The sequence below is a fragment of the Punica granatum genome, chromosome 2 (assembly GCF_007655135.1).
Source record: "Punica granatum isolate Tunisia-2019 chromosome 2, ASM765513v2, whole genome shotgun sequence".
Taxonomy (NCBI): domain Eukaryota; kingdom Viridiplantae; phylum Streptophyta; class Magnoliopsida; order Myrtales; family Lythraceae; genus Punica; species Punica granatum.
This window is the reverse complement of record NC_045128.1, coordinates 10,382,003-10,402,747: the sequence shown is the minus strand read 5'-3', so window position 1 is coordinate 10,402,747 and position 20,745 is coordinate 10,382,003. Positions and strand designations below refer to the sequence as shown.

Genomic DNA, 20,745 nt, shown 5'->3' with positions numbered 1-20,745 from the left:
GTACTCTTTCCCGCCAAAATCACCGTGTCTCTTTCCTCTTTCTATTATATATATTTTTTCGGTGTGTACCCTAATATACGGGAACTCAACGAGTCCCGACTAATTCAGTTCGAACCGGATCGGCGGTCTACTAAAGAGGTAAAGCTCTCCTAACATGAATTTTCTAATACTCAAATTCGAGACCTATGAATAATCATTGAACCGTTTAAACCAACATATTGTCGTGTCTTTCTATTATATTCATTGCTCCCTGATATATATATATATATATATATGTATGTGTTTTTGTTTATGTATATATCACTCTCCTTCACACTTCACTCACAAACAGTTTAACTGAAACTGATCGGTCACAGAGAGAGAGAGAGAGATGAAGGGAAGTTCTCAGGTGATAATGGGGGCAACCCTCATAATGGCAGCAAGCCTCGCCATCGTCGTCGGCCTCGTCCTCGTCCTCTTCGCCGAGCTCTACTGCTCCCTCCTCCTCCGCCGCCGCCGCAGCAGCCGGCAGCAGCTCTGCAGCAACCCTGCAGCCTCATCTGCCACCGCCATCTCCGCCACCCCGGTCACCATCCCCAGCCCTTCTTCCTTCAATCCATCTGACCCCTCTCCCCTCAGCAGCTTCTACGCGCAGGGCGTCCTCCACGCCCCGAGAAGCCTCCTCTTCCCCGCACTTCCTTCCCCGGACGCCGCGAAGAGGCAGTATCGCCACTCCGAAGATGATCTCGAGTCGAACTCAGCGGCTTCTCCTCCCCCGAAGTTCATTACTTGCAGCAGCCTCCCCGGTGGCAACATTCAAGAGGACTGTTCCTTCCAGGTCGGCCCCGCGCGCAGCACGAGCAGCCATCTCGTGTACATCTCAAACCCCATTTACGACAACGACGCTACCGACAGAGCAAAAAACCAATCCCCGAACACGCCCTTCGAGACACCCGACTCGTCCCCTTCCCATCTCGAGTGCGGAACCTCCTCAGGCGCCGACGACGAATGCGATGACGAAGATCGGACGGCACGAACAGGGAGGGAGCCCAACACGCCTCCGCTGACTCCGATGAAGAAGCTTCCTGCTCAGGCCTGTTCCGTCCCGCTAAGAGATGCAGGGTCGTTGTGCACCTCAGGGACCGACTCGAATACCAACCGCGGTCTCCTCTGGTCTTCCTCATCGGGAACGCCGTGCACTTCTCCTTCGTGGTGATCAAACATCTTGTCTTACTACGTAAAAAAAGCCGTAGGACTAATTCTGGCTTATTAGATCGGGTCTAGGATATATTTCTGCCCAAGTTTCTTTCCCTTTTCTTTTTGTCATGAGCATTGTCTTTAGACTGGGCAAAATGTTTGGTCCAAGGCTGAAAAATTGTATGATTTTGGGAAAGAGAAATTTAGATGTATGCGAGAAGGAAGTGTATGGGCAGAGTAAAGATTCCATTTTAACAACTTTGCCTTTGCACGCCTGTCTTCTTTACTTTTCCTCTGCAGCAGAGTGTTTTGGTCTGCTTTGTTCCGTTTTGATTGTCTTGTCTATTGGCAAAGCTGTTCTTCCCCTGTCAATCGTTTCCCAACGGTTCCTTGGGGGCTCGACCGGGATGTCCGTCGACTCGACGCTCGAGCTGATAAAATATTCGAACCGCTGAATGGAACTCAAATCGAGTCTCCCAGTGGATCGATTTCTTGAAGCTTCCATGACTATCGTCAAGCAAAGTATAGGAAGCAGAGGACTCATTTAGACTATGGAAAGTATGTTTACTCATCGTGAACAAGTACGTACATAATTTGTATAACATTCAAGGTTTATTCATTCAGCCAGAAAAAAAAAGGTACGTTTACTCATTTTGCAGAACCTGGTATTCGAGTCTCAACTGATTCCAGGTTAGAGTTGGATCGGGTTACTATACAATAAATCTCTCTTAATCGTGAATTTTCTCCGTTCACATGATTCGACCCTGAGATCTTAAAGAAAATAGGTACCGAATTACCTGAACCAACTTTATTGATATTGAAAGTCTGTCTGTATTTGTATTTTTTGGGTTATGAAAATTCGTATGAAGTGTTATTTAGTATTTTTTTTCTTTCATTGTACTATGCCTTAGATATCCTTTGTTAGCGAAAAAGCAAAATAAAAATTTTGTATGCTGCATATGGAAAGACAAATGAGAGACAGCAAAATGTGACCAGAAAAGAAGACAAAAGGAGAGATGTCTCAAAAGAAGGTGAAACGTAACGGCGTACGTTCTCGATTGATAACTAAGATATTTTAAATTTGATATTTAGTGGAACTATTCGTGTTTTTTTATCAGCTATAGAATTTCTATTTCATTGTAGTAGGTCCACATGTCTCCCTTGTAATTGAAAGAAGAAGTGTGAGATTAGTTCTCAAAATAATTCTCATTTGCTTGCTCAATCTGATCACGAAATACTTCCAATAACTAGGAAATGCTTCTAGCGAGTATGAAACTCTCATACTATGGATAATATTTGTCTATTGCAACAAAACATCAATTCTCGTGACGAAAGAAATCACGGCATCGAATGCTGAATCCGAAGCACGTAGAGAGAGAGGGAGAGAGGCCTAAAGAAGTTAGAAAAAAACAAAAAGAGAAGTGGTAATTGCGAGGGTTTTGTCTAACATTGAAAAAGACGATTCTTTTGCTGGCATTGCCTTCATATTTTAAGCTCTGAGCCCAATGAGACAAGAAGCTTCAGTTTCTGCTGCAACCCAACAAAATCCTCCATACCCCGAAACATCATCAGTAGAACCAAAAAACATGCTAATAACTTACTACTCTCTTAAGTTTTAATATATCGGGCGGATCCAAATTCCTCGTCAATATCATCTGCGACACTGCGTGGTCCAACCTTTTCCTACCGCATGTCCATGACACAAATGCAGTCTCAGATGTCACTGCTCCGAATCTTGCAACTGTGCCCTGACTCAGACAACTCGGGGGACATGTCTGCTTGTGCGTTCATACAACAGTTTAAGGCCCAACATGCTCAAAACTATTAACTAATAAGGTAAAGTGTGCAGGGAAGCAAACTATCACCAATTGGTATCAAATGAGCAAATCATTACAAGTTGTATCGAATCAGTGCTGACCCATTTTGCCTCCGTGACAAGGATCGGATCATCGGATCATCTAGATACAGGGAGATTTCTTCGGAACAGCAATTTTATTGATCTCAAGTTTTATAAAGTTTCAACAAATAAAGGAGCATCTACTGCACATTAAGTGCCAGATTTGCTTTGAGGACTTACAGAGTGCATATGAAAATATATATTCACGAGAAAATGATTTGCTCAGCGTACAATTTCTTGTTTCAGCTTCATCATTCCAGAGTCAGTTTCTTCCGCATCAGCAGCTCTCCTGCATTTAGTATCCGAGAGTCGTTATAATGTTTGAGAGAACTAGCTGATCATAAACTAATGAATTGGTCGGGAACATTGATAACTGACTCCTGATTAACTAATGGATTGTTGTAACTTAATGTCAACCCTTACACTAGATATATACATTAATTACTTCAGCACCGTCCTACAATTTGAAAGGAGATGCCATTTCGGTAAGATGGAATTAACAAGGAAATTCAGTTAAAACCCTTCTACAAGGTCGGGAAGTTTGAAACACGTCCTACAAATTTGTGAAAATTCATACTTTTTTCCCCCCTTCCAAGGTACCGCAGAAATATTATATTCGTCCAAATGGGATTTCTATTAGAGTTAAAAGACATGGAGAGGAATACCCACATGCAGTCTAGTATAGATTTCATGCTGAGCAACAAAACAACGTTCTTCGACTTTCTTGTCTTTGTAACTTCATCCCATTTGGCCGGGAAGGGCTAGCTTTTACCACTCTCTTTGCTGCGACAGACAGCAGTTTGTATTAGTAAGCATGTAAAGAGTTAGTAGCACAACACCATATACAACCCAAAACCAACATGGAGCACTCAGTTCTAATTTTCTTTATACACATTCATTAGCAAAGCTAAACAATGCAAGAATACTTTACCTATTTCATAGAAGAGTTCATTCACATTCTGCGCTGTTTTGGCCGATGTCTCCATAAAAGACAAGCCATTTTCCTTAGCATATTGCTCTCCCATCTGAAAACGTGAATTATTCCTTAAGGACCTCAAAGAAAGAAGAATTCCTACATTGAGATTGGATATTAAATGCATATATTTCACTTTAGCTCTAGATAATGCTATCATATATCTTGTGCCAGGGATACATGTTTTTATTGGGAGTAATGCAAAACATTAATCTATATTGTCATGTAGTTATACATTCTCCATACTTGCTAAAATGAGAATGCCACTCTACAAAGTACTGAATTTTATTTACAGCAAAAGAAAGAAACAATGAAAAGGTACTAGATCAATCACCAAAAAGAAAAGAGGGAAAAGGGTTACTTGATCAGATAATCTACCTCATTATCCACTCTCCTCTTCTCTTCCAAGTCAGCCTTATTTGCCACCAAGAACATGATTAACTTAGGATTTCCTGAAACCAAATTTTCATTAAGTTACAATCTGCTCAAACTGTTATTCATCTAACCCATCATAATGTCTCATTAACGAAGCCAGTGTCCACAAGGAAAAAGTTCCACTTCTCACGGTGACTTCAACAATGTTTCTATAAAACAAAATTTACGAACGGTTCTTATTTGTTACCTTGTCTCTGGAGTTCTTGAACCCACTTTTTTGCCTTTTGAAATGAGTCCTGCAGCAAAGACAGAATCCATTCAAGTATCGGAAGAATCTCAATATTAAGAGATAATCTTCATGTAAAACTGAGGTCATCACTATATTTTATTCAAAGACAATGAATTGCATCAAAAAGTAAACATAATCAATCAAGACTAGCCAGCAAACAACAAAATTTCTCTACCTATGCTTCATAAAAACCGTAAATCTTTCAAAAGTTTTCCTTTATCAAGAAAAACTAAAAGAACGAGCTCTGAAAGATCGAGAATCGAGGCTTCCCCCAGCTAAAAGTAAGCCACTTGCTTCAGAAGTCGAATTTCTATTGGAAGATCACAATGTTGTGGTTAAAAACAAACGAGGGGGGAAACGAGGGGTTAGCGGTACCATGCTTGTGATGTCATATACAACTACAGCCGCAGCAGCACCTCGATAGTACATGGGAGCTAAGCTATGGTAGCGTTCTTGCCCTGCTGTATCCCATACATCAAACTTCACAGTTGCTTCATTTAATGACAGAACCTGAGTAAAGAAGGCTGCCCCAATTGTTGATTCCTGCAAGTTCAGATTCGAGTAAGAGGCAAAGAATTACGCCATTGGTGCGCCTTTCTTCTAGCTTAACCATTTAGATCAGAGTCGGGTTTCAGGTCCCCATATAACTCCTGTTTTATTTTGTCTTTCTATGCGATGAATTCAATTAAATCATGCACAAAATGGGTGAGTTAAACCAAGCCTCAGGCAGAAACTAGTTGCGCGTACCTGGTATTCGTGAAATTGACCTTTGACAAATCTCAATACAAGACTCGTTTTCCCAGCACCCATGTCCCCAAGCAGTACCTAAAACAAGATTAATTAGTCAAAACACCAGTACTATTAGTTTATTTCTCACAACAAGATGAGGAAGGAAGCAATACAGGAAAGGTAGCATGCTTTCTAACATCGAATCTATGAAGTATGCTGTGCTGGAACTGTGAAGGGTCCAGGGCGGCCCATGGAACCCCCTAACTTTCCCATTTCTATCAAATACTTATGCAGACTCTGCCATTCATCAAACCTTTGGCAATTCCATCCCCAAAATCTAATCCGCATTCTGCATCTAAGTATGCACTTACCTGACTTTGCATTATAAGTAAACCAAATGCCTTATCATGATCACTTCAAATTGCCCATCAAGATTTTACTTTTATGCATGCCAAGAATGAAAATTGAGCTGGAAGAAAATGCTACACCAACAAAATACACATTTGTACCAGAACAAGATAACAAATCTTATCAGGGACATAACATCTTTCCAATCTTTAACATTAGCAATTCAGCGGAACATGATGTAGTCAAACTTGCTTCCAAATGTTTCTACTGCATCAGTTCTTGTGCAAGAGGCATAAACAACAATCAAGAAGCCCTTCCACCATCACTATAATCTCTACACATAATTGAGGACTAATCAACCGATCCTTCCACCGCTGATTCCTAAAGAAAGATTGAAACCCCACCAATGATTTCTCCTAAGTTGACCATTCCCACTGAAAATCAAGAAAGAAGACAAAGGGAAAGACATACCCACCAGTTTGGCTTGTATGTTCTTGCCTCCTGCGGCTGCCCTTGCCATCAGAACACTCCTCTGATCCTAAAACCAAACTCTCTCTCCCTCTCTACTGCCCCGAATGCACAGACAAACCCACCGACAGAACCGCACTATTCAAGAACAAAAGACCGAGCTATTATCAATGAGCAATGAAAAGATTTGGGAGGAGCTTCAAGATAAAGACGAACTCGAAAACCCGTGATGGAAGAAAAGAGACTCCTTTTTTGCTTCCTCCAGGGAGGCTCTGGGAGGATGAACGGGTTAACTCTGGGCCGATGGAGCCCTGGAAGTAGTGAAATGGGGAGTGGCGGTAGCACTTTCATGGGCGAGAATGGTAGCTCGGCGCTGGACGTTGACTGGTAAGTTCTTTTCGCTTTTGTTCTGAGTTCTCATTTGTCTGCTTTCTGCTTCCATTTTTCGGTGCGAGCTTCCCGATATTGGAAGCCCAACTGATTCAAATTATTTGGAGAAAAAAAACTTTTCTAATTATAAATTTTCTTTTCTTTTATAAAATTCCATCGAAAATCTTATTTAAGAAGAATAACGTGAACCACATTAAGGTTTATTTACTTAATGCGCCCATTACCTTCCTCTTTTTTTTTCATCCAATACTAATCGGATTATTCTTTAATTTTAGAATTTTTATTGTTATTTTATTTAATGTGCTTTTCTAATTATTCATATTTTTCGGTAATCCTAATTGGTTATATTTTATTTGGTGAGGAAAGAAGAAAGATTGTTTTTCTACCAGCTGTACTTATCCAATACGCAATGATCGGATAAAAAAATAATAATGATATAGGTGGGAAATTATAAAAATAAAGATATTGTTGAATGTCGACTACGACAAATTACTGGCACCGCTGGAGCCTTGTCTATGTGCCTTACAATAAAGGGCAGGGTCGCATCGGATTTGGATGCTCTATACGTAAAAGATGCGATTAAAGAGTTGGGTTCATATGGGATCGAAAGCACAATTTACACATCTTTTCAACGAGAAAAATTATATAAAATCCATACCTTATGTTCTAATCTAACCTTTTAAGTGAAACCCAATATTTAAAAACCCAGGCGTTGAAATGAATCTTGTTATGTGGAAGCAGCTTCCATTTTCAAATGTTCGGTCGGTTTAAGTGATGGAAATGAATATTTTTACTAGTAGGATAGAACTTAAATGTCTTATCGACAACCACGAGGATGTCGATAGATGCGGAATGAGGTCATAACGGACGAACTTTATTTGCAATGCAAGGATTAAAAACTCACTAAAAAGCACATTAATATAGAGAATTTCAAATAGATCGAAGGTTTGGATTGGTGGAGTGCGATTGGCCAAATCCATCGAGGGTGCAGCAGAAGCGCAGACGCCGCAGAGTATTTCTCAGGAAAGTGCGAGGATGTTTGCACAGCAAAAGTGTTGCCAATGCTAACCACTGGACTGGAGGATGTTTGCAAAGCGAAGGGCGAGGAAGGTCTTGAAATCAGAAACTTGGAGGTCTTGAACATGGCTTGTGTGATCCAAAGGGAAAAAAAAAAAAGATGTTGGAGCCGTCATGTTAAATTCAAGGTCACCTGGGATTAGCCTCGACAAGGAAATATCTTATCAAGGATAGATGTTGCTGAACACCATTAGGTGACGGCTCGTGGAACTGGTGGAAGCTTCGCCGGCTTAGACCTCTGGTTCGAACTTCCGTCCAATGCAAGGCAAGGACAGGAAGTAGTACTTTCTATTGGAGTACTGCATGGTTGTCAGTGGGGCCAGTGTAAAGTACTATCGTTTGAGAGGCTCGCAATGTTTCCCTACGATCATATAGAATGAAATGGCGAGCTACGTGCATAGAGTACACTCTTGGCGTTGGATATACGTAGTTCAGATCATCAGGCTATTGAAACCATCGATGGATTCCAGGGTGGAGGTGATGCTGAACATTCGACCGGCTGGCTTTCTCATCCATCAGGCAATTATAACTTCCAATTGCTTTGGCTAAGTTGAGAGCAGACAACACCGAGCGTAATCTGTCACGAGGCCATCTAGTTCGGAGGCTAATTGCCAGTATTTCTGTGGTCTTGCAGAGTATGATGACGAGTGAAGATGATGATTATGTCAATTCCCAAGGTTACCTTCAAGATTGTCGTGCTCAGTTTATTGGGCTGCCGACAGGTCTGGTTCTTCTCCTATTGCAAGTGCATGGGATCAACTCAGAAACGGAGGACCTAAGGTTGTCCGGAGCAAGGCTATCTGATTCTGGTTTGCCGGTCGTGTACCATGCATCTCCTTTAATCATCGGTTGAGTTTATTGAATCGGTTGAGTTTTAAAGACAGGATGCTTAATTGGGAATTATCACGGAATGCGAATTTTGTAGTCAAGAGACTCAAACTAGGGACCATTTGTTCGTTTCTTGCACGATTACTCAGGCTATCTTGTAGTCAAGAGCCTGTGAATTAGTCAAGTGGAATAGATTTGCTCTTTGAAGGGAAGGAGACTTGACACAATTACCTCGAAACTCTTCTGGACTCGTTACATATATCACATATATATGGAGTGAAAGGAACATTGCTGGCTTGCTCAATAACATCATCCTGATGGTGAAGATGAAGGTTTTATCTCTCCCAAGGATCAGTTATAGACTTGCTAACTCTGTTTTAGCCCGTGCGTTGGGTGTCGAGAGCTAAACGTAGTTTGAATACATGAAACCGATTCATATTAGTTCTGTTGTTCTCGAGAACATTTTGCTATACTAGTTGAGCCTTTGTCCTTTGGGCTCTCTTCTTTGTTTTGCTTTGCTGGTTGTTAGTACCATTAGCATTTGGATGAGTGAGCTTCTGTCCTTTCGATGTTGTTTGTGTTTGTAATCAATAATATGACCACTTATCCTAAATTACAAAACAGATCCAAAGCCCCAGCTTTACTAGCGGATGATCGTCTTCACCTTGGATGTAACTGGTCAAGGCATGGCTGGAATCGATCATGACGATAGTAAAACCAGTAAGATTTGAATTTGGTTCGAGGATGTGCACTTCTTAATCCATAACCCGTCTGATTTGACTCACGCATCCGGATGTTCCTCGTCAACTTCAAGGTGAAGAAACTCCCCAGGCTGAAATAGTGAACAGAAAGCTCAACACCATCAGGACATTCCGCATCAAGTTTGAAGTGAAGCGAAGAAATTCCTCGTCGAGCAATGAATCTAAGATATATCAAAACATACTGGTGCATGACCTCACTCTCCAAAGCGAGTTTAGCGCAGCTGAAAACTGAATCAGACGGTCAGGGTGATGGGTCGTGCTTTGACTCTGGCGATCTCCATCATGCCTCCCGCATTCTGTGTGCCTTGCCTCAGATAGTGCTTCAGGAGCTTATTTTTGGCTGGTCGAAGGTTCGCACCATGGTCATACTAAGAGATGAGAAACCCAGCACCAAGAGTGCCACCGTGTTAAACCAGTCAGTTTTTGAACTCTGGAACCAGTACATTTGACAACCTCTGTTACCCCGAAATCGGCGAATTCTTCTCCATCATTCCCTTACCACTAGAGAAGTCATCACAATAATAGCCAAGAACTGAGCATAAATACCCGTCTTTGATTTTTAATTATATGTTGTCACATTCGAGTCACTGAAACCATCTGAGGTTGCCCACTTGAACTCCTCAATTTGATACCGAGTTCGGGAGATTCCTTTCGCCCTTTCCGTCACTCCACTGCACCAATTGAATGATGCAACAACTATTGCAGAAAGAACCTTATTCCGGGGTCCAGTGGAATCCTATACCTCACTTAAAAGGAAAGTCCAGGACCATTTGCCTTTAACTTTTGCGGCCTGTTCAGCTTTGCAAGATTGGAAACATTATCAAAATGTTTGGGCTAAACCTTTTCCATTGGGTACAGAATATGTTTCAAGCAATTCAAAGTCACCCTGCACGATTCACTTATTCCATTCCACGTAGCTCATTCATACGAAACGAGACCAAACAAACCGTTTGGTGGGGCGGACGAATGAGAACAAACGTAACATAAAAATCATGCTAAACAGAATGCTCGCGATATTTCGTCTCTGGCTTTACTGTTTTCGTTTCGCGGTGTCGACAGAGACCCCGAGAAAATGCGATGAAGTTATTCTTTCGGCCGTGTTACTGCGAAATCGATCAATGTTGAAAAGGACATATGTGATGTCTTGTTTTTCATAATGTACGAGCCAATATTGCAGTTCTGACTCATCAATATCGTCATCAACAGAGTTTCCCTCGAATCTTCTGCTGCTTTTGACATCAGAAGAGCCAAGAGACCAGACAAGAGGATTTGATGAGCACTTCCATCCATAGCCAAAACTCCCCAATTATTAACACAAGTAGTTGAACAGTATACAGGACACTGATTCGACAGTTGAAAAACATATACATACATCAACTCCTAACTACTCTCCGACCCCAGACGTACTCCCCATGGTGCTGCCGGCACCGAAACGATCCCGCGTGGCTCGTCGGCGAGCAGATGCACTGCTTTGTCACGCTGCCGCCGCCACCACAGCCTCCAGCGGGCTCAGCGGCAGCCACCCTTGTCTCGTTGGCTCTTGGTGGTTCCAAAGCTGGCCGTCTCCGCCGCGGCCACAGTGGGTCTCTGGCGGCACCGACCAATGGAAGTCCTGGGTGGCACATAGTCTCTTCCTCCTCTTGCCCACCTCTTCCTCTATCCCCCCCTATTTGTGAGTTGAGAGCAGAGGATATAAAGAAAGGAATCTGTGTGCTAAGACGTTATATAGGGGACCAAGGCAAGAAAAGGTTTCTATGGCATAAAAAGTGCTTTTAGGCTTCTTTTCATTTGGAGGGGATCAGTTGTATTCAGAAATTCAGTGAGTTTCAATGAATTCATGTTAAAATCGAATCGATCTCTCAATAATAAAATTTGTTTCAGTAATTAATCTTTTTATTGTTAGTAAAATTCAAAATTTTATTTAAGAAAAAATAATCGAATTATTTGAATTAATTCATATTGGTAAGAGATTTTAGGCCTTAATTGAAGGGAGACTTGTCCTGATTCCATGCATCCCACGTCTTCTCCTCGATGGACTCCTAAGCAAAAGATAATCCACGGCCGCAAAAACCTTAAATTGGGCCCCACATGTCAAGGCTGCTGACTTCTGCCCTTCCCACGTGGCTGCAGAGTCAGTGTCAACGTGGCACTGACGAGTTTGGCCAGGCCAGAGTTCGTTTCGGTTATGACCAGTGGCGCGAGTTGAGACCAACTGAGTCCCTACATCATCAAATTAGAAGAACTGGATTCATCTTATTGGTTAAGTCACACAACGAATCAGCACAAATACAAATATTAATGACTGGCTCATTTCAAATCTAACACCGAGCATGGCGATTGGCAACGGACTTACATGGCGAGGGATTTTCGGTGTTAGATGGCTTCTTTGTAATTGGAGAAATAAGGAATTGTTTTAAGAAGGATTTCAGAGACTACATGATGAAGTGGGTTGCCACGTCGACACGGCTCGAAACTATATTTATTCAATTTTGATGGAGGACACCATTTCTCCTGCCCCGTCTAGAGAGTGGAGGTTAATCGGTTGGTATAAGCCTAGGAATGGATGGTTGAAGTTGAATATGGACGGTGCCTCTCGTGATAATCCAGGTCCAGCGGAAGCAAGAGGAATTATCCGAGATTCTCGAGGTAACTGGGTGAGTGGGTTCGTGCATAATATTGAACTTGAGACCTAAGTACATGCTGAGCTGTGGGAAGTTCAGTCGGGACAGAAGTTGGAGCCCCCAATCTTCGGCCAGTCCTCATTGAAGTCTGGGAACTACTGTCTAGAGGCTGGAAAACAGAGGTCACTCACATCTACCGAGATGGCAATTGTTGTGCTGATTGGCTTGCCAGGAGAGCTTCATCTTTCCCACCAGAAGTTCACTTTTAGTGTTCAATTCCTAACGGCCTGTGCCATCTCTTGTTAGGTGATTCTAACGGGGTCTCCATAACCCATCTTTGTATGCTTTAATTGTTCAAGCTTCACCGGAAGGAAAAGGTACATCAAATATAGAAAGATTCTTTTAGTGATTTATTTGATTGTATGAAGTAATCATTTTTGTTGATTGCACCATAGAGTCTTCATCAAATATGCATACAGCAAGATGTGCATAATCACTTATCAGTTGTCATATCGATATATACACACTGTTAAAATTAATTCTCTTCTCTGATCATGAAAGTTCACGATGACTCTATCGCATTGGTAAAACCTAGCATTTTAATATGCGCATATCTTGTAGTTCTTACATATCCAAATCCATGTATCCATATGATTCCGTTGCTTCTCCAGGCCTGAATCAAAACCAAGAGGACGTCATCGCCCCATCCTTATGACTCTACCCCTACACCCCAATTGAGCTTGAGCATGCCACGATCGAGCCCTCTGCTGGGATTGAGACTGAGCAAGAGGTGAAGACCGAGCCTTCATCATCCCACCCTCTAGTGCCCACATCTAGGGCAGGCTGCAACGGGCTCCCCATATCAGTCCACTGCTACGTACTTAGGCATTGAGACCAAGAGGCCACACGACCACGAGCTCCATTTCATTCCGCCGCTACTCACCGATCAAGACAGCGAGGGAACCAACCTATTGAGGTGAAGCTGAAGCCACCGAGCCCCACATATCATCCCGTTCGAGTTACAGAAACGTCTCCATTCATTTCTATTCAAAGCTAGAAAATCAAACAAAAGCTAGATTTTAAGAATATTCATAATATGAAAGGTGTCCTTCAGAATAAAAATATACGTTCTTCACCTTTTATTAGATTAGTTATAAGCGTTCCGTCTCAATAACCATTTCTAATATGGTGTTAAGATTTGAATAAATAAAAGTGAATGTTATTCCACGCCGATCACCTACGATAAAAATAATGGATTTATATGGTTCCATCACTAATTGTTTAAGTTTTTGAATTGAAGATGACGCAAATCTGTATGATCGCAATGGAAATTTACGACTTTGGCACATGCATTGTAATATCATAAGAGTGTTGACAATATAGAGAGCTATTTCTTTATAAAAGCTAATCTTTATAAGAGCATTCTTCTAGAAATGAGAGTGGTTCCTAAAAGTCTTTTGGCAGATTCCACATATAATGCAAATAACAGCTGACACTATAAATTATAAGGTGGATTGGTTCAAGTGATTCGATATTTGTTCTCCTTAAGGTTTCAGGTTCGAGTCTTATAAATAGAGAAAATTCACGCTAGATATCGGAATTTCCATATTAACAAACATGAAAATTGCTTAACACCGGGGAGTAGGCAACACCTCCTTCAATTCTCTTCCATTTTTTTACGGACAAAGAGCTTACTCTTCCTAGAACCATCATCTTGTAATTCGATGAAACTGGGTAAATGTATGCACGTCTTATTAGCTTGAACTATCCTGATGTTGGCACCCCATAAATTTGAAGCTTGGACGTGAAGGAAGGTATTGGAGAGCACTGAAAGAAACGTTGCTGATGCTTGTCCCAGTCAGGTCAACCTCAAAAGTTCGATTCCATTTTGGACGGCTCTCTCAGATAGCAGTCATAAAGGGGTAATATCCACGTGGAGCTTTTTCTTATACTTTCTTTATATTTACTGGATCAGCCTTGGAGAACATTCTTTATAGAAAGAGGACACATCGAGAACCATGTAGCTTGGTTGTGATTGATTGAAGTAATTTCTAGAGCGACTAGTTTAATGGAGAATATATATATATATATATATATATATATATCAATTAAGAGAAAGGAATTATCGAAAGATAACCAATGAATTTTTTTTTTACTCTTTTATTTCCCTTCTAAATTCATGAATTTCGTTCGCAACCGGGAAAAGTACATAATATATAGAACCACTGATTGGGGTGAAAATGGAGAACTATACAACTTATTTGCCCGAATTGAGATATTATCGTCAATTCATCATGATGGCATTAGGTGATTAATCATTTGTTTTAATCAACTAATTTTTTTGCCACGCTATTGGGGTGTTACAACTCGTCTTAATTTCTGGCGACCAAGTTACGTCGACTTATCGATCATTCACACAATACTCTTCTCATGTAAAATCGAGTCCACATTCTCACAATACTCTTCTCATGTAAAATCAAAGAACACATATGACTTTAAAATATTATCTTTTATCACTGATAAGAAGTTGGCTCATATGGTAATTAGTGAATTCGCTTTTTGCTGAAGGTTATGAGTTTTGTTGGAAGGACATTATGCAATAAGTAATTCTCACGAGTGTACATGTCATGGAGTAGAAGCCATGCTTCGACCGACTCGCATAGAGATTAGCTAGGTCAGTCTTTAAGTTCAGGAGACACTAGTTGTTACATGACGGAAAAAAATTAATTTTTGCTAGGATTCTCAATGGATTTTGAACTCGTGAAATTCTAATACCAGTTAATGAAGTTCTTTGCTTTCAGACCAATTTAGAACAATGAGCCGGTGGGACTTTAGACTCCTCTTCTAATTTGATCTGCGGAGTTAATGGGAATTCCAATTACGTTTACCTCTTTGTGAATTTTTCATAAGAGCGGCATATGTTTCCTTTCGACATTGACAAAGAAGGAAGATCGTCTCAAGCCACCTTTTGTTGTAGCTCCATTTTCATTACCACACGAGGAGACTCCTATATTCATGAACTGGCACAATGAGTTACATGTGCCAAGGAAAATTTTGTTTCCCCTTATTTTATGGGCTGAATAATGTCAAAAAGGAGTATGAGTTCCGTTAGAAAGAAGATCCCATAAAGTGACATTGTCCTAAATTTGTAATAAAAGATCCTGAATTCGATTCTCGTCAATAAGTCTCGTCTCCTTTATATTTCATATTCCCAATGACCTATTCTATTTTAGATATCTGAACCTCATCTATAATTTGAAAAAAAAAAAGGTTTTCAGCACCAAAAGTAAATCTATTGCAGATGCTATTATTGGGACAATTTGTACTAAGAAAATGCTTATAAAATATAATTAATTGCCACATATTGAACTATTAAGTTATACACTAGAGTACATAGTATATAGTATTATAGATTCAATCTCATTTTTTCTTTTCTCTTTTGTCATTTCAAGTCCGATGACAACTTTATACACATGCTCTAACTATTTTCCATTTTTATTATCCTAATAAGAATAGTTGCATTTTATACCCCCTTGTTGCTGCCATACGTTCCTTTTGGATTTACTTGAAAAATCCAACTTTTAGTAGCTATAGAGAAAAATATCCGTGCAATACACGGGATCAAATATTAAAATTTAATAATAAATTTAATAATAATTTTGATAAATTTATGGAAATAAATTTTCTACATTGAAATTAATCTTCTTTATTTCATGCAAATATTACAAATCGAAATATTTTTAATGGGATGATGCTACCATGGTTTACTGCAAAAAAAAAAAAACTATCGCAATTTTTTTTTAGTTGTTAGATTGGATTAGGATTGATCCTGATCGTATACGTGGCTAAATTCTTTTCACATGAAGATTCACCCTTCAATCTTTGAGTTTCGATATTTTCAACTACGCATCTTCTTGATGACACCCGGTCATGCCCGTGAACGGCTCGAATCCGGTTCGATATTAAACGAGATGAAATCTACCAAATCAATCAAATAAATAACAATTTAATTTATCAACAAAAGAATAGAAAAAAAATTATAAATTAAACAAATTTTGATATCTTCATACATTTTCAACCCCTGTTTCAATCGACAAAATCAAATCAACCCACCAATCCATAAAATTCAATCGACAATTCAATCTGAATTTTAGGGATTGAATTACGAATTGAATTTTAGGTATTGGTGGTAGAATTGAACAGTGAAAACAGGCCCTAGTTTTGCTGTTGGTAGAATTGCTCAAGGAACAAAGGTTCTTGCCGAAGGTGGTTATGATGAGAAGGTTTTCTGGCAAAATTCTTTACCTCCACCTTTGTGCTTTGAATCCACCAAGGTATGTTCCCCTCCTCGTAATTATTTTCCTCTCCTTTGTGAGTTGTATCCACCAAGCATGGGCACGATCATTGTTGATTTCATGAGCTGGGGTGATGTTAGTCTCCTATTTCTATCCGGATTTCGGGGACTGAATTGACGATTGATAATCCGGTATCGGATTGAATTATCAATTGAATTTTAGGGATTACTGGGTTGATTTGATTTTGTCAATTGAAATAGGGAATGGGAATATATGAAGATTTTAACATTTATTTAATTTATAATTTTTTTTTCTTTTTTTAATAAAGTAAATTATTATTTATTTGATTATATCGGTACATTTTGTCCTGTTTAATATCGAACCGGATTCGATCCATTCACGAGCGCCACCAGGCATCATCAAGAAGATGCGTAGTCGAAAATATTGAAACTCAAAGATTGAGGGGTGGATCTTGAAGTAAAAAAAATTTGGACACGTGTACAGTCCGAACCAATCCTAATCCGATCTAACGATTGAAAAGAAAATAATCATGGTGGTTATTTTTGCAGCAAACCGTGAGAGAATCTTCCTTTTAAATGTATGACCAACTATAATCAATAAGCATTTTAGTATTTAAACAGAGCAAAATGACGATATGACAATCTAAATAGAAAAATTCACCAAGTTACAAAGAAATAAAATAGATAATCCATTCATCACTATCTTTTTCTATGGAAAAACAATTCTTTTTTTTTTTGGGTAAATAAACAAGGCAAAAATAATTCTTTTATTCCACCTATCAATTTTTGACATGTGGCAAGCTAATGTTTTTGTGAAGTATCATTTTTGTCCATTAAAGTTTAGGTTGTATTTGGTTTTAGAATTGAGTAGAGTTGGATTGTGATTTTAATTGGTTTGTAATGATTGTGTTGTTGAATTATGAGAAAAAATGTGAAAAAGTAATGAATAGTTGAGAGAAAGTAATAATTGTATTGTTGAATTGTGAAAAAAGTAATGAATAGTTAAGAGAATTTAATATTAAAAATTGAATTGAATGGTTAAGAAAATTGAAGAAAAATGGAAAATTAATAATTGTATTGTTGAATTGAAGATAAGTAGAATTAAGTGGAGTAGAGTTAAAAAATTTTGTGAAACCAAACGGGTTAGCATGTATCACTATGGCCATCAATATTACCAAAAGCTCGTCAGTTTGCTCGCTAATGATTTTTCCAATATTAATTTTTTTGGATTAAATTTCCAATAGGAGAAACTATACATTTGGCCCTCTAAGTTTGGTTACTTTTTTGTTTTAGTCATTTTTCTATTTTTTTATCGTTTACGTCATATACCTTTGAATGCTTTTTTGTTTTAATCCTTTTTTCTTTTTCTTAGTTCGATTTCGTCCAATACCTTTGATTGTTTTTATGTTTAGATCCTTTTATAAAAATAATTATTAAGAAAAAATTTAATTTTGATACTCAACCTTTGTTTACTATTCTTTTTTTCTTTTTTATTCATCAAATATTGCCTCAACGTTAAACATCTAACCAACATGACATATTTGAAATAAAAATTACTTTTTCATTCTTTTTAGTCCACCAAAAATAATTACTTTTTAAAATTAAAAAATTAATAATAAATTAAAATAATACCATGAAGTATATGAATCTACTCGAAGCTTGAGGTATGAGTAACTTCAACTCGGGTGGTGTTAATATTAACGAAGGATGATAACTTGGGAATGAGAGAGGCGATGGTAGAGGACGACGCCGAGCACCACTGTCCTAAGAGAGCTCACCATAGGCTTATAGATCTATCAACGTTTCTCTTTGTAATCACAGCCATCATTGCGCTTTACAACATTATTCATTGCATCGCAAGCATGATTGGTGGCTATCGAGGCACAATTGCCTCTAGTTTTTCTACATTTTTCCATTTTTTTGCTTGCAAATTCGAGTATTGATGGTTCCAATTCAAACTACCCCTGCCAAGATTGCTTACAACCTAAACACTCGCTCCTTCTCATTAACTCGATTAGGTTCATGATTTTGCTTTTGTTATTTTAATTTACTTTTAAAAAAATTAAAAAATATTTTGTTTCTAAAATGTTGTGTGAGCATTTTATGAAAAATTAAGCAGTAGAATTATAAGAATAAAACTTCTAACATTAAGAAAAAGATGAACTAAAAAAAGAATTAGGATAAAAAAAAAGTAGCTACAAAAGGTGAAGGATCAAAATTAAAAATTTCTCTAATAAAAAATTGATAAAATGATGAAAACAGAAAAGTAAGCAAAGGAATTGGATGAAAAAGAACTAAGAAAAGGAAAAGGGCTATAACAGAAAAGCATCCAAAATTACAAGATGTAAATGATAAAAAAAAATAGAGGAAGGACTAAAATATAAAAGTAACCAAACTAAGAGAACGAAATGTATAATTTTCCCTTTCCAATATTAATTTGGCCGCTAACATTTGATTCATATATTTTTGGTTATAAGTATATATCTGAAAGTGCATCAATTAATTTGGCCACTGTCACATGACACATTCAATTATTACTAAGATTATTTACAATGTGGCAAGAAATTAATAATACTTTTAAAGATAATACTTGTTTAAAAATTTTAGAAAATTTGAAAATGTACGGGGTTTTTTTGAAGAAACAAATAGAGATGAAGAGGGTCAAGGAGACAACCCATGGGGCAAAATCTTTGGTGCCTCAATTTAGACCTCAATTGAGACAACAGTAGTTTGGCAGTCGAGACCTGATCGGTGGTTGTCATTCCGTATATGTCACGGTAATGGAGGGGAGTGGTACCCTAAGCCCCGACTCCCCTTCTCTCTCCATGCTCTTTTTTTTTTCTATTTTTTTGTTATTTCTTTATACATGGAAAAAGAAACATTTATCTAATAATGGAAGTACTAATTTTTGGATATTTTGTAAATAATTTCTAAACAAAGTTGAAGGGGTTAAGAGACCGTGGCCGAATACTTTTGCTAATACTAATGGTCAAAGTTATACAAACTAAACATTAGTGGCCAAAATGGTACACTTTTGGAAACATTAACGTTAATGTGATGCAAACTAAACTTTAGTGAGCAAAGTGATTCTAAACGGAAACATTGGTGGCCAAGGTGCCTTTTCCCCTAAAAGATATAGAAATCTTCCCTCTAATGTGGTTAGGAAGAATATATCCACGTAAAAGATATTTAGAAGATAATGTGAGGGGTTATAAGAAAATAATAAAATTTTAGGAGTCAAATCATGAATAGAATTTGCAAAATAATTTCAAAATTTAGGGTTTTAATTGTAAAAGAAAAAGCGGAAACAAGTAAAAGAATAAATAAAGAGTAGAAAAAGGAAGGGTGATCATATTTCTTCTAATTCTACTTTCGATTATAAAATAACTAGAAAAGAGCGTTGCCACGGATTAATTTAATAATAAAAGCATTATTGAATTCATTTAAATTATATCAAATTAAAAAAAAATTAATTTTTTTAAAATATGCTATATCTAATTATTTCCAACGTGATCTCCACTAGAATATTACTCTACATAATTCAAATCAAATCAAATATATGAACGCTATTCATATACTTCAAGATTAAACAATATCAATTTCATCAGAAATAATTTTAAGAGGTAGATACAAAGTTTAAAACAATATGGAAAATTTAAAGCATTCAAATTAATATAGATCGTAACTGCATAAAAGTATATCGCTTGTCCAGAAAAACGTAACGTAGATTCTTTCGGTTTTTGATAAATTAGGACTTATATGAAGAAGAAAACAATGTAGGAAAATTTTTGAAAATATAAAATTGAATTAATCAATGAGTTCATGCCACATTTTAAGCAAAGCAGAGATCTCTCTTAGAACTCTTCTTTCGCTTTAAGTAGTCGTAAAACTCCCAGCACTTCACAGAGAAGATGATTTTATTTATTATATAAAATATCAATCTTCTCAATAATAACAGAAAAAATTAGTTCATGATACATAATTTCAATTGATATAGTAATTCACAATTAAATCTATAACAACAGTTAACAAGGTTTATAGAGCAACTACAACAATTTGTAATAACACATTATTTAGAAAATGTTATTTTAGTTATTTTTTCAAATTTACTAATTTAGATATACTTATATGTATAACAAAATAGATATATAAGTTTATAGATATATTAATTTTTTGATTGCTTTTGTTCATATGGTTGGATCTATAAAAAATTAAATATGAAATAATTTTTTTTGTTGAGCGTGAAATTTTCCCATTTGACATTTAAAGGAGCACCATAGATGAAAAAAATAATTCGTTTGAAAAGTTTGTATAAAAAATTATTTAAAATTTAAAGAAATAGGTCTTAAATTAGAAACTTATTACTATTTTGAAATACTAACTATTAGAATATCACCATCTAATTCTCAATCTTTTTAATATTTAAAAAATTTGTTATTTTCAAATAAATTAGAAATACATTACTTTAATTTTATTGCATGCCATGTGGATGGCTAAA

General features: G+C 37.7%; 3 protein-coding genes across 4 annotated transcripts; 2 read left to right on the top strand and 1 right to left on the bottom strand.

Moving 5' to 3' along the window:
* Positions 1 to 289: 289 nt before the first annotated feature.
* On the top strand, positions 290 to 1,501 carry LOC116195425. Its single transcript, XM_031524605.1, has one exon. The coding sequence runs from the start codon at positions 371 to 373 to the stop codon at positions 1,193 to 1,195; it is 825 nt and encodes a 274-aa protein (XP_031380465.1). The 5' UTR covers positions 290 to 370; the 3' UTR covers positions 1,196 to 1,501.
* Positions 1,502 to 3,050: 1,549 nt separating this feature from the next.
* LOC116195426 (ras-related protein RHN1-like) lies at positions 3,051 to 6,633 on the bottom strand. Of its 2 annotated transcripts, none has more exons than XM_031524606.1 (8): positions 6,472 to 6,633; positions 5,458 to 5,535; positions 5,086 to 5,253; positions 4,669 to 4,717; positions 4,425 to 4,498; positions 4,005 to 4,098; positions 3,743 to 3,856; positions 3,051 to 3,362 (listed from the first exon to the last, which is right to left on the bottom strand). In XM_031524606.1, the coding sequence occupies exons 1-7, from the start codon at positions 6,604 to 6,606 to the stop codon at positions 3,762 to 3,764; spliced, it is 693 nt and encodes a 230-aa protein (XP_031380466.1). In that variant the 5' UTR covers positions 6,607 to 6,633; the 3' UTR covers positions 3,051 to 3,362; positions 3,743 to 3,761. The 2 variants fall into 2 exon arrangements, with proteins under 2 accessions (XP_031380466.1, XP_031380467.1); XM_031524607.1 differs by having other exon boundaries at positions 6,263 to 6,502.
* Positions 6,634 to 7,498: 865 nt separating this feature from the next.
* On the top strand, positions 7,499 to 9,173 carry LOC116194274. Its single transcript, XM_031523048.1, has 2 exons — positions 7,499 to 8,241; positions 8,357 to 9,173. The coding sequence occupies exons 1-2, from the start codon at positions 8,104 to 8,106 to the stop codon at positions 8,573 to 8,575; spliced, it is 357 nt and encodes a 118-aa protein (XP_031378908.1). The 5' UTR covers positions 7,499 to 8,103; the 3' UTR covers positions 8,576 to 9,173.
* The last annotated feature ends 11,572 nt before the right edge of the window (positions 9,174 to 20,745 follow it).

Bases quoted from the DNA above. Each gene is read 5' to 3' on its own strand.
- LOC116195425 (XM_031524605.1), top strand. From the start codon at position 371: ATGAAGGGAAGTTCTCAGGTGATAATGGGGGCAACCCTCATAATGGCA.
- LOC116195426 (XM_031524606.1), bottom strand. From the start codon at position 6,606: ATGAAAGTGCTACCGCCACTCCCCATTTCACTACTTCCAGGGCTCCAT. The intron at 5,254-5,457 runs GTACGCGCAACT...CTGAACTTGCAG, and splicing joins GTCAATTTCACGAATACCAG to GAATCAACAATTGGGGCAGC. The intron at 4,718-5,085 runs GTACCGCTAACC...TCTTTGCTGCAG, and splicing joins TATATGACATCACAAGCATG to GACTCATTTCAAAAGGCAAA.
- LOC116194274 (XM_031523048.1), top strand. From the start codon at position 8,104: ATGGCGAGCTACGTGCATAGAGTACACTCTTGGCGTTGGATATACGTA. The intron at 8,242-8,356 runs GCAATTATAACT...GTGGTCTTGCAG, and splicing joins CTGGCTTTCTCATCCATCAG to AGTATGATGACGAGTGAAGA.